Raw genomic sequence first — 13,403 nt, forward strand, 5'->3', positions numbered from 1 at the left:
TACATTAAAAGAACAAGGAAATTCACTTTCCTTTCTTTGCCTCTATTTCGACTGCTCACTCTGTTCTCCACACCCAGACACACACACCTGACTCGCAGCAAGTCTCAGCAGCGAGCAGACCCTCAGACAACCTCTGTCTGAAAGAGAGCCAACTATCTCTCCTCTCTGATCAGAGGAGAGAGGGTGGGAGACACAGAAGAGGATCTGGGTTCAAGCCCCCTTGTTGGCAGGCATCCGTATTGCTCAAGTGTCCTTGAACAGGACGGTGAATTCATACAAGCTCCAGTGGTGTTGCATTTATTTATTTATTTATTTATTTATTTATTTTTGTAGCTGGCCCTCACCTCTGACCTCTGACCTCATGTCTTTAAGCCGTACAGAAGCAGAGACAGAGATTGCACTATGTGTTTTTGAACAACAGTGGGGTGCCATGCCTGTTGGTTTGTGCGAAAAATTGAATAAATAAATAAATAAAATCAAAATCAGTCTGTGTGCCCATCTCTGACACATAACCCCCTGTCAAACAGCAATTTCTTGTTTTCACACTTCGATTTTTGTCCTGATTAAACAAACGACAATATTATGGGTTAATTATTGCTGTTAGATGATGATGTTTTCTTAGTCTGAGCCAGGCTAACTGTTTCCCCCTGTCTTTGTGCTAAGCTTAGTTCGCCAGCTGTTGGCAGCAGCTTCTTATTTAGCGTCCACACATGAGAGTGGCATCAATCTTCTCATCTCACTTTTGGCAAGAAAGTGAAATAAACACAGTTCCCAAAATGTCAAATTTCAACACATTAAAAAGAATGGATGTTTAAACAGTAAGGAGATAAAAAAAAAATAAAAAATAGAGACGGAAAGAAACACTTGAAACACTTGAATGTTTAAATTGAGGTTATAAACTTTTTACATGAAGCAGCAACGCGGAAACGGGAGGCCTGTGACGTCTTGTTGTTTAACATGAAAGCTGTGTGTTTGTTTACGGTGTGCTATACCTTTAAGAGCTGCTGGCCATAGCCCATCCCAGAGAGGATGGACCCATTAGGCTGATGAACAGAAAGGGAGAGAGTGAGGGAAAGAGAGAGAGAGGTGTGTGTGTGTGTGTGTGTGTGTGTGTTGGGGGTGTTATACAGTGAAAAGGATAACAATAGTAGGAGGAGTAAAGAAGGGAAATCCTTTTTTTTTTTAAAAAGTGAGGAGTTTATGAGTAAGAGGGAAGCAGCACAGGGCAGAGAAGAAGAAGCCACTTCAGGGACTGTGATAGTGAGAGGAGGCAGAGAGACACTGAGATACTGAGACAGGACAGGAAGCGGCTATCGCTCCATCTCTTACATGGTGTCGTAGGTGTCTATGGGTCTGTCAGTCAGGCAGGACGACAGGTGGACGGACACACTCGCTCGCCGGCTCTCTGCCTGCCTGTCTCTCACACGCGCCTCTCCACGCTGATGTCTTTGCTGTGTGTGTGTCTACAGATGGCAAACCTTGTGACATCGCTGTGCTGTGTGGTTCTGGCCGCGGTGGTGGTAGCCTACGCTCAGAGACGCAGTCAGCTTGGTGAGTATGCATTTTTATCCTCATCATGCTGTCCCTCCTCCATGCTGAGGGCCCTCTCTGCTTCTCCTTATTTTATTTTGTCTGATCGACCCGAGCGGGACTGTTTGACATTAATCTGTTCGACTGTGCTCCTCTCTTCCTCTCAACTTCACTGTTACTCCACTCTACTGTATTATTTCTGCTTTCCTCTATTCTAGTCTTTGCTAAATCCCTTCCATACTCAAGATAGCTTCTTTCTGCTGTAATTGAAATGTTTGGGTTGTTTTATAATACTGACAAAACCTGTCATCTTCCTTTTTTTTTATCATAAACTTGATTTTATGTGTCTTGATTCATTTGAAAAACACTGCTAAGCTTATTTTCTTTTTGCTTTTGTTATTTTTATTGCGATCCAGTTCACTTGTGGCTCTGGATGTCAGCCATGACTTTGATGCGTGTGATTGGCTGGTTTGAGCTAAGGTAGCTGTTTATTCCCTGTGAGGTCAAAGATGAAGCAGTGAAAAGCTAACACTGTGCCAAAACGCAGAGAATCTGGAGATATCCTTGTTAGGTTTTTGCAAGAATCTGGATCATATCTGAAGATTTTTTTTTTTTTGGTATGACTTCTTACAATGCCATGATTGGAGTGTGTCCAGTCCAGATTTTAATCATAATATGGGCCATAGTTTGAAATATATAGCAACTACATCTCTGGATTCTGGGATATTTTGCGCAGTGTAACAGTATCTGTGAGAAAGCTCAGGTAGAAGTCACTCAAAGGCAGGAAAACAATATCTGACCCAGTCTGCTTGTCATCCCTCACTGCATGTAGCGCCACATTGCCAAGGCTACGTCCATAACAAATAAGCATTTAACAAAGAAGCCAGTCAGGTCAACTGATGATCATGAGCATGTTTCAAATGATTTGTGTGCTGAGGTTTAGAGGGAGAGAAGAGAAGCTGAAAAGAGCTTCATAATGCAGTGACTGCTCCTCTGAGAATTCACATAGGATGCATGACCATGAATTAGACCATGTGTGTAAATGGTGTGTGTGTGTGTGTGTGTGTGTGTGCTTAACAGGGGAGTCAATTTGTCACTTGACTTTTAGTGGAGAGTGGCTATGGCTTATTAGCCAATGAGGTCGGGTCTGTTTAAGTCAGCTCACCCAAAGAAAGAGTCTAAGGAAGTCAGAAAGTCCCCAGTGACGCACATCACTATGTCACGAGGGTCATAGACACACACACACACACACACACAGACACACATGAACTGAGCAGAAATGGCTTAGGAAATAGGAATGTTGTCTTTGGGGATTAGGTGAAAGAATCAAAGAAGGTAAGTGAAAGAGGGAGATGGAAAGAAAAACAAAAAATGGAGAATAGATGAAGACTGGAAAAAATTGAGAAAATAGAGAAACGATGGGAGGGAAATGGAAACAGACAGACAGATTGAAAATGAAACTCAGGAGGAATAACAATTGATGTTTGATGGGGAAGAGTTCAGGTTAAAGCACGGAGAAAATGAGAGCTGTACCCCTCACAGTGATGAAAGCTGAAAACCCTGCTTTATTTTATTTTAATATGACTCATTTCTTTTAAGTAATGGAAATCAAGTTGAACTTTTAAAGATCATTGTATATATTTAAATAAAGTGTGACTGTATTCCGATGATCGATCTTGATCTATTTTTATTTTTTGTGCTTTTCAGAAAAGCAGAAAAAAGTGAAGGGAGAAAAAGGTGAAAAGGCAGGACATCAGGGAATAACAGATACGGGTAGAGCGAGGAATGAATAACATGAATAGAAGAAAGAGAGCTGTCAGTTTTGTCTTTGGGAAGAATTGCTTGTGTGTGTGTGTGAGAGAGAGAGAGAGAGAGAGTGAGTGAGTGAGCACTGTAGTGTAGCTGTCACTGTCTATCACTTGCCTTTGTTTTTTGTGCTACACACACACACACACACACACATGCATGAATGCACACACCTATACGCACTTACAAATACTGTATAACACACAAATACCTATATATGTAAAGCCATCATAGCACAAAGGCATCACCACATAACAGTAATAGTATTGCCAGATATACCTTTGCCCCAGTATCATATGCACTCGCACACACACACACACACACACATTAATATACACACCCTTATACTCACACTGAGACACACATATACACATCTGTCTGTCTTGGAAAGTGCCTTGTTTCTCAGACAAATTGCAAGCCTGTTTGATTGACAGCAATCCCAGGGGTATGCCCCACTTGGCATAGAGTGTGTAACACACACACAAACACACACACACACACACTCTCACACACACGCACACAGACTAATGCATGTGCACACACACATACATATTCAGTACAAAGGAATAGAATGGGGAGGAACTCTCTTGTTAGGTCTGACTCAGTTTGAACAAAATGCACATGCACACACACTGTCTTCTGTGTACCTGTGTGTGTGTGTGTGAGAGCTTATAGGAAATCCATTTGAGACTTCATAATTAGTGGCAGCAGTGCATTGCTGAACAATGGGAAACACTGGTAGAAAATATTCACAAACAAATAGATACACGCACCAAACACATAGAAATCAATTTTGTCTGGATGATAGAGAGACGGGAAGTAAAAGAGAGACAGACAGGGGAGAGAAAGACACAAAGACGTGACAGAGAGACAGAGAGACAGAGAAGGAATGATAGAGGATGGAGCAAAATGAGCAAACATGGCGAGAAAGAAAGTGATGTGTGAAATATAGCATTAGCTGGAATGTGAAATACCGTGTGATGAAGATCTGATTAATATCAGGAAAGCTGTTATTATCCCTTTGTGTCAAATATTTATTTAAATATTTCTTTAAAAAAACAAATTTGATTATGAATTCAGAAATAATCAGCGTGAAAGGGTTTCAATGAGACTAAAGAGTATCCTGAAATATTTCTGTGCCGCTGGTAAACAGAAATTTCAGGAAACTAAAATATCTTTATCTATAATTTCTTATACTTGAACAAATAAAATAGAAAAAAATATCTACTTCATGAATGGATTAGGATTAGTTATTAAAATCACATTAATGCCTGAAAAGAGGCAAACATCACTGTATGTCATTTACAGTATATTTCCACTAACACTGCATGATTGCCCCCCCCCCCCCCCCCCCCCCCCCCCGTCGTAAAAACTTTCTTTCTGATACTGGGAAAAGTTCATTGAGTGTGACATTTCCATTCAGCTCTTGTAATGTAACTGATGTTGACTCAAAAAAAGAAAAAAAAAAAACAGTTTGAAACTCTAGCAAAGGAAACAACAGTCTCTTAATGAAACCCCACTTGAAACAACAAAAAAAAAAAAGAGACAAAGAAAATAACTGAAAGCTATAAACCCGCAGAGAGAAAGGGAGTGAGTGTTCCTTGAACATGAATTTGATTTTTGATTGCCAGTGAAAAACAGACGACGAGATGGTAAGAGGGGGGCGGGAAAGATATGAGGTAGGTGGAAAAGACACAAGACAGACACAGGAAACAACATTAGAGAACACAGAGCAGATGACGGATGAAGAGATGAGAGTGAGAACCTGGGAGACGTGGAGTCAGAGAGGGACAATGCTGATAACAGTTAGTTATTCAGACTGTTTTTATGGTATATTACTTATTCACATATACAAACATAATCCCAAACATTATCCATGTGAAAACATAAAGCAGGGCTTCGGCTTTGGATTAAAGTTAAGTGGCTTTTCAAACCAGAGAGCAACTGTCAACATGAATTTCCTTGAATATTTACAGCTCTTAGCATCAATGTTAACAACCATATCCCTGCCGTCCTTAAAGCAAGATGCCGAAAGACGACTAGTTCCAGACATGCCGTGCTGCTCTGCCGACCCTGACCTCTGAACCTGCTGTGGTCTGGGAGGAGAAAGGAAAAAAAAAGTCTTTCAAGGATTAATTACCTCATTTTATTCACTAGGATTAGATAGACAACAGACTGCACTACTAGCAAAACAATGCTTCTTGTTGCAAGCCTGCAGCCACTCCAGTTTCATGGTGATGAGATGAGTTACGTCAGTATTTGCCAGTTGTCAGGCTTGAAGTAATCATGATAATAACCTTGACGTCGTATTGTCAAGAAGATCAAACCTACTCAGCGATAGTGGTTTTCTCTTTTTCAACATTTTGTTAGCTCTGCAAATGGTAAACGGACTTCAACTTATGTAGCGCTTCACTAGTCTTACTGACCACTCAAAGTGCTTTACAATACTAGCCACATTCACCCATTCACTCACACATTCATACATCACGCAGATACACTGATGGGTCATCCATCAGGTGCAACATAGGGTTCAGTATCAGAAGGACGCTTCAGCACCTGGGGGAGCCAGGGATCGAACCACAGACCTTCTAATTAGAGGACGACCAGCTCTACGTCCTGAGCTGTGGCTATGACTCTGTAGTAAAAATAAAGTAATGTTTAGGTATTGTTTCAGTCTCAAATATATCATTTATGCCCATAGGTATATGTATATGTATATGTATATATATTTGTAGTTGTAGTATTGATCTATTAACTTACTAGCAGTAGCTAGAGAATAATTGTAGTAGTTAATAGATTAGTTAAAAAAACAAACAAAAAAACAACAAGTTTTTAAGATTCTATCACTGATGGCAGATTAAACACATACCGGTTTCTTAAAATTAATCCATCCATCCATCCATCCATCATGACTTTACATTGATTCTTTACATGTGTCATCATGTCACCAACAGTGTTCAGCCTCAGTTTGGACCCGTTCTGACTCTCGCCTGTCAGATCCGGGCTCTTTGCACATTGATTTCAGGCAGGTTTTCCACATCTAATTCGAATCAGGTCCAACATTTTGGACTTGTGAAGACCCCTCAAACACCTTTGCACTCACAGCCAGGAGGTGAGTGGTAAAGTCCATGTTTGGTTAACTGAAGAATTGACTATCAAACTGAAAAAGAAGACTGAGAAGACGCAGGCATAGTTAAAACCAGAATTTTCCAATGAAACAACACACATTCCTCATGGCTGCTGTGGATGTCTCTGCTTCTTATAGATTATTCTATTTCAGCAGTGATACCATCAGTCACATTACATACAAACTGAATCCGCTCATGCATGGAGAGCCTGAAGATTGATTACTTACATGGCCAAAATGAACCTTATTTTCTCTCGCTGTTTGTCTTCATCTTTTTTTTTTTTGTCTCTTTATATTCACTGATTCCTTCTTCAGCCTTCTTTCTCTTTGGCTTCTGTTCTGTCGTATTTTCAATCCTGAGATACACCAGAAAGTTCCTAGTCAAAGCAATACAATGCCATTAACCGGGTGCCTTACACAGTAAATACTGAGAACAAGCACAACAGGAATATCAATGAGCAAAGTACAAGAACAATCAATAGAAAGTGGAGAAGGGAGCAAAATAAATGAAGAAAATTAAATACAGCATGAGGATAGTACGGAGCAACTGCTGTTGTTGTTTACTCAGAGTTTGAGTGAATTTTGTATTTTGTTTTTGTTTTTTTATAAATGTAGTTACATCTGCTCCCCCACCACCATCTCTGCCTCGTGTGTGCATGTGCGCGTGTGTGTGTGTGTGTGAGAGAGAGAGAGAGGAAGTGTGTGAATGTGGTGACATCATGCTTTTGACTGAGAGAGCATGTTATTTATTGGAGCCCATATCCTGATTGAGAGACGAACATTTCCACTCATAATCATTCCCTCTCTCTCCCTGCCTCTATGCCTTTATGCCCTATCTATTTCCCCTCCATCACTCACTCAATACCTCACCCTCTTCCTCCACTTCACCCGTCCACATCACCCACACTTGTTGCCCCATTTTCTCCGGGATCTTTTTTCCTCCTTTCACTCCATTTCTATCTCCACCTCCTCCTCTTCCGTCCCTCAATCCATCACCCAAATGGTCAACAGCAGATTTATCGGCCATGACATCATTTGCTGCTGACGCTACACCGCCGTCACTAAATGTTCTTTGTGTGTTTCCTTTCTGGCCTCTGCTGAGCATCTCTCTACCTCACATTGATTCCATCTAATTACTGTGGACAGAGGAGAGGGAGCGGAAGAGCGGCAGAGATCAGGAAACAGAAAGACTGAGAGACAGCAGGAGAGTAAGCGGTTAACTCTTGCACTAATTCCATGGCATTACAGCTGTCAAAGCTGTATTTATTTCTTGAGGATTTGACACGTGCTGCCATGACTTTCCAACATGCCTGGGTGTGCGCCTTGCTACTCTACAGCCATATTTATCCAGAACCCTTGTGAATGGATCATGTTAAATTTTCAAATTAAATTAATCCTTGCGATTTTCAACCCCGCTATTGTGCATGACAGCCAAGTCTAATCTAATTCATGTGCATGTGAACATGCTCATGGGCAGATGTAATTAGCATTAATAGCTAGGACTCCATAAGCAAGATGTCAGATGGAAAAAGGTCATTTGTCTTTTCACTCATTAAACCTAGTCTATACATGACAGTTATGTGAGTATATCTTATTAACTGTTGCTTATAGTCTAAATAGAAACGTTGGATATCACTAGGGCAACTGCTGTAATTGTGGGTGCTCTATTGACTGTAATTATGAAGCTTTTCCATGAACTGAGTTTTTAAAGGGGCTATTTGTGAGCTGTCTCTGCTGCTGAACATGCTTTCTTGCTGGGAGAGAGTGACAGTGATTGCGGCTTGACAAGATTGCTGTCTTTGCTGTCTTTGTAATACTAGCACAAATAATACGTCCTCGTCTTCAGAACAGATTGGACGCTATGGAGCAGTGATGAGACGGGCTGATATGGGCCTGGACTAGCTGGTTGCTTTCCACTGGAGCAGCACGCGGCTAGTAAAGGAATGAAGTTTGATGCTAAACTCATAACATTCCGCGAAGTAAACAGCTGTTAATGCTAACAATGGCTGTGGAGTTGTAGCAAAACTTACAAATACCGCCTTTAAGTATTCTAATTGTAAATGCAAGAAGTGCAAAGTGATGACCTTTTTGGTCTAGTCTCATGTAGGTTTGACATCCAAGGGATATTCATGAACAAAATAGAAGAAATAGCACAAAAAATATTATAGCTATATTCGCAATGCTGTCCATGGGTATAGAATACAAAATGTCAACAGAAGTAAGGCTAAATCAGTGGGTTTTAGTGTCAACACAATGACAGAGGCTGGACTATTAACTTCATAGACATAATTCAGACCATGTCGGCCAAACTAAAAGCTCTCATGATGAAAGGACTTGAAATATTAGCTGCTGTTTGTCATTTCTCTGTCTGTGTGCTCTTAGAGGCACAAAAGACAAATCTAGACAACTAAATGTGATCCATTATTCATGGGATTCAACCAAACTGTGGTGTGTCATTGGAGGAAACAGACAGCTGCTGTAAATAAGCAAATAAGCACATAAATCGATGTCTGTGTGAAGTGTGTCTGTTTGCCTATATGTGCAAGCCATGCACGTGCCGGCGGGGAACCTTGTTTGTGCTCATTATCCTGAGTAGCACTCAATGTAATCAGTGCTTCCTGTTTGGCACAGTCTTTGTATTAAATTCAAGATGAAGCTCGACCAATTGATTGACTGGCTGGATTGGCAGATGGATTACAGTCTGACTGACTGGATGACTGGCAGGGAGGCAAAGTAAGGTAATACTAATCCCATTTAGCCATGGCTTTGGAATGCAGAAAATAAAGAAAACATGTCTATAATGTTGCCAAATGGAAGAAGCCAAAACAGAAAAAAATCTGAAGAAGCCCACAAAATAATAACACTTTTAAAGTGAAAGCAAAAAAATCACATTTACAAAAAATTGTGTTCATAAGTAAACGTGAAGCAGTGCAGATATCCTGAACTCTACAGTAAAGAAAATGAGAAATCTCTTGAATGGCACATGCTGTTTATACTTTGAACCATGCTATCACTAGACCTAATTTAATGTACTGCATAATTAGGCACCCAAGTGTGTGCATAGCTTATAGCATACAGTAATTAACACCCTTACTGACCAGTTGATTAGATGGATGGATGGCTTGATGGCTTAAAAAAATTAGACCATGATTTGGCTGACAATTTCTTGCTCAACGTAACAGTATTACATCCCGACTGTAGGAGAAGCAGGCAGGCAGACGAACTGGCCAACTGAGTGTCTGTCTGTTTGCAGAGAGACTGAAAAGATACAGCAGCAGATAGAGCGGTTGATTGACACTGATACGGAGGTTACGTTGTTACCTCTTGATTGGCTGGCTAGATTATGGTAGTGAATGTTTAAAAGAAGAGTCCTCTGAGGTATTTTGAAAAGGGAAAGACAGGATAAAAATTCATATATATTTGAGTGCTAATGCAATACACTATCAGTGGCATGTTTGATGGAGAGGAGAGGGAGAGGATGTTGCAATAAAGGCTACAGAAGGGGAGAGGCTGGGAGCTTTATAAAGAGTAGAGACAGAATATTAAAAACCTTTTTAGTTGAAACAAGGCCAAATCCTGACAGGTAAAGAAAAGAGAAGCTGGTTCTAACATCATAGTTGATGAGTTTGTGTCCACATACCTTGGCAAGTGAGCTGGCACCATGGCCTCCATTAAGACGTGAAAGAGTTAGTTGTATGAAATGTTATGCTGTTCATCATGCACATAAACATAGACATACATAACATAAACAAAGCTATTTATGTTTTGTACTGAGTCCAAGTTCCTGTTGTGTGTCGTACACTTACATGAACTCTTGTCAAACACTCACTCACTTACATAATGCACTGTAATGCAATTATCTGAGACTGGCTCAGTGGCAGTAGGTTAAGCAAGTTAGTCCAGACAACCCATTCCCCAGCAGCATTTTCCAGCTCCTCCTGGGGTATCCCAAGGTGTTCCCAGGCCAGATGAGATATATAATCTCTTCAGTGTGTTCTGTGTCTACATCTGGGTCTCTTACTAGTTATGTGTTTGGAAGCCCTCCAATGTGAAGTACCTAGGAGGAATCCTGATCAGATGCACGAACCACCTTAACTGGCTCTTTTCAAAATGAAAGAGCAATGACCAAATGTCTGCGCTGCTTACCCTGTCTCGAAGGTGTGAGCTCAGCCACGTTACAGAGGAAACTCATCCCAGCCACTTGTGTTCAATTTCTCATCCTTAAGGTCACTACCCAACGCTCACGACCATAGATGAGGGTTGAAACATAGATTGACCGGTAAAGCGAAACCTTTGCCTTCCGGCTCAGCTCCCTCTTCACCACAACAATGTGGTACGATGCCTGCATTACTGCTGATGCTGCACCAAACCACCCATCAATCTCACGCTCCATTTTACCCTCACCTGTGAACGAGAGCCCGAGATACTTGAACTTGTCACTCAGGGCAGTAAATAACTCCTAAACTGGAAGGAGCAATCCACTGTTTTCCGCCAGGGAACTTGAGCCTCCCAGCTGCTGCACACTCAACGACAAAGTCCATACGGAAGTATATTCTCCTCCCCTTCCACAATGCCCAAGGCCAGAAATCAAACATGTATGTAGACTTGTACACATGCATACACAAGTGTGTATTTATATGCAAATGTGAAAATAAAAGCAGGTAAGGGTTATGGTTGGGGCTGTGGTTTGACAGAATTTATTTGAATGTGAATCCGACATCATACTGCCCATCAAATCTGAATTAATTCAAATCTTCAAGTCTTATCAAGTTAGTTTGGGCTCAGCTTTTAGCAACTGTAAGTAATGGCATTAAAAAAATGTATCTGGCACATTAAAGTAATGTGTAGCCTGTGAGATTGTTTTACAAGAGAAGACTCTGTTCGTCTTTTTGAATAGTATAAATTCACAGCCCACTTGTGATTGTAAAGTGGTTATTATCTTCATCATCATCATGTTACAGTACTCATGGAAAAACTCAATGTTAATTTGGAGCCACAGTAAATGAATATGGATATTTTATCAACCTGAAAATGGATCCAAAACGGAACTGGCAACCGGAAACAACCCTAATGAGGATGCCCCCACTGACCACATGGAAACACAATCATCCATCGTCAGTCAGCCTGTTTTTCCCTCCGAAATGTGTGTCATAAGCCATGAATTTGAGTGAGACAAAAGACTAAATGTGATATATGAGAAAACAAATATTCGTAGAATCCATTATTGTGTAGTAGTGAATGGTCTGTAATTGGTCCTGGATAGACACAGGGTTCCCGACTGTCTGATAAAATCGGTCTGGTAATGGACCATTTCCAACCAATCGCAGTCCTTTATGTTAAGATATGGAATCTCGGAATCTCAGTGTCTGAGCCATGTGTTTGCATGATGTCTGTGTGTGTGTGTGTGTGTGTGTGTGTGTGTGTGTGTGTGTGTGTGTGTGTGTGTGTGTCTTGTCCAGCTCCTTTAACTCATTAATCTTTTAGAAGGGATTCCCAGTAAAGCTTTGATCAAGGCGCTCTCTCTCCCTTTCTCTGATGGCTCCTTCCCAAAAGTCTGAAGCAGTTAAAAACACTGTACATTCACATTCACATTTCAGTTCCAAGTCACTCACAAAACCTTTAGATAAGCTTGGAGGCTGAATGAAGACAACACAGTTTGATCTGTAACTCCTCAAGTATTACACTAGGTGATACCATTGAAATTTGTCCATCTTGTTACTGTGTTTTCTTCTCCCTGATCCTGCTGTGTTTACAGATGATACAGCTTCAGTATTGAAGATTGCAAGGATCATTAAAGAGTTTGTTTACTGGGGACACTGTCACTTTAAATGATTCTTTCTTTCACATTGAACGCATTGCAGCTGGTAGATGAATGCAGTCAGGATTTTAATGGTGAAAATGAATCTGAACGAACTAAAACAAGAAAAGGAGTAAGAATTGTTAATACTGACAACTTGCCAAAAGAGGCTTTAAGGTCACATTAGCAGGTTTTTGCTTGCTCTCTTTTATGGGTTTAAGTTAAGTCAATTGGCCTCAGTTTGGTACAGATCTATCAGCAGAACTATTCCAAAGTCACATACGGATCATCTCCCTCAACTTCAGAGATATTATTTGATTGAACACTGTATAAATCTTGTCTTATCCACAGTGGGAGAATAATGACCATCCTTGAGAAAGCAATATCTTTTCTGAGTCACAGAACTGTTTTAGAAAAGGCAGGGCCTGTATCGACCAAATTTGTACAAAAGTTTTGTGAATAAATTCTCCCTTTGAGCGACTGATTGAGTTTTTGTTTTAGTATAATAAGACATTGAAACTGAGTTTCTTTGGGAAAGACAACGACGACCACAGTTTTGTAAAACTGACCCTAACCTCTGACCTCCCGGTGTTGCAGAATTCAAACCATTGTATTACTCATCAACCCATCAAAGGCCTGGAGAAAGAAGAATCTAGATCCCCCACAAATCCTCCTACTCTCATTTCATCTGAATTCCTTTGATATGGCCTTCCAAAATTGAAAAGGAACATAATATGCGAGATATGCACATGAACACAGTTCAGCAATGAGTTCTCTTTACTGTCTTCCTTCGGCCTTGTTTTATCTCTCCACATTCCTGTCTCTGTCTCCGACATCTCTCAGTCCTACTACCACTCCACCTCTCTTAGAATAACTGTCTTTAACAACATCCAGCAGACCAAAAAAAAAAAAAACGTCCTTGACGTTTGACATTCAACGACTGTAACTCAAAGTTGCACAGTTTCTTCTTTTCTGTTGTTTCTTTTGGTCTCTCTCTCTGCCTTTGCTTCTCTCTTTAAAACACACTCTTACGTTGAAAGTGGAGGCTGAAAGGAGGACACACACAGGTGAAACTGCATCAATCAGTGGACACACTCTTATTTTGGCTTGGGCAATTCATTAAAAGAACTAAATAATATGAGT

At 40.6% G+C, this 13,403-nt stretch overlaps 1 protein-coding gene across 2 annotated transcripts in view; it reads left to right on the top strand.

The window, feature by feature from the left end:
- The window catches only part of cntfr (ciliary neurotrophic factor receptor), a 230,217-nt gene that overhangs the window by 89,815 nt on the left and 126,999 nt on the right, over positions 1–13,403 (top strand). For both annotated transcript variants that reach the window (XM_071465293.1, XM_071465294.1), the window contains exon 3: positions 1,470–1,551. In XM_071465293.1, the coding sequence (XP_071321394.1) occupies positions 1,470–1,551 (82 nt within the window). The remainder of the gene's footprint in view (positions 1–1,469; positions 1,552–13,403) is intronic.

This window comes from Trachinotus anak, unplaced genomic scaffold (genome assembly GCF_046630095.1).
Source record: "Trachinotus anak isolate AG129_WGS33_773 ecotype Australia unplaced genomic scaffold, CSIRO_AGI_Tana_v1 ptg000028l, whole genome shotgun sequence".
NCBI lineage: Eukaryota > Metazoa > Chordata > Actinopteri > Carangiformes > Carangidae > Trachinotus > Trachinotus anak.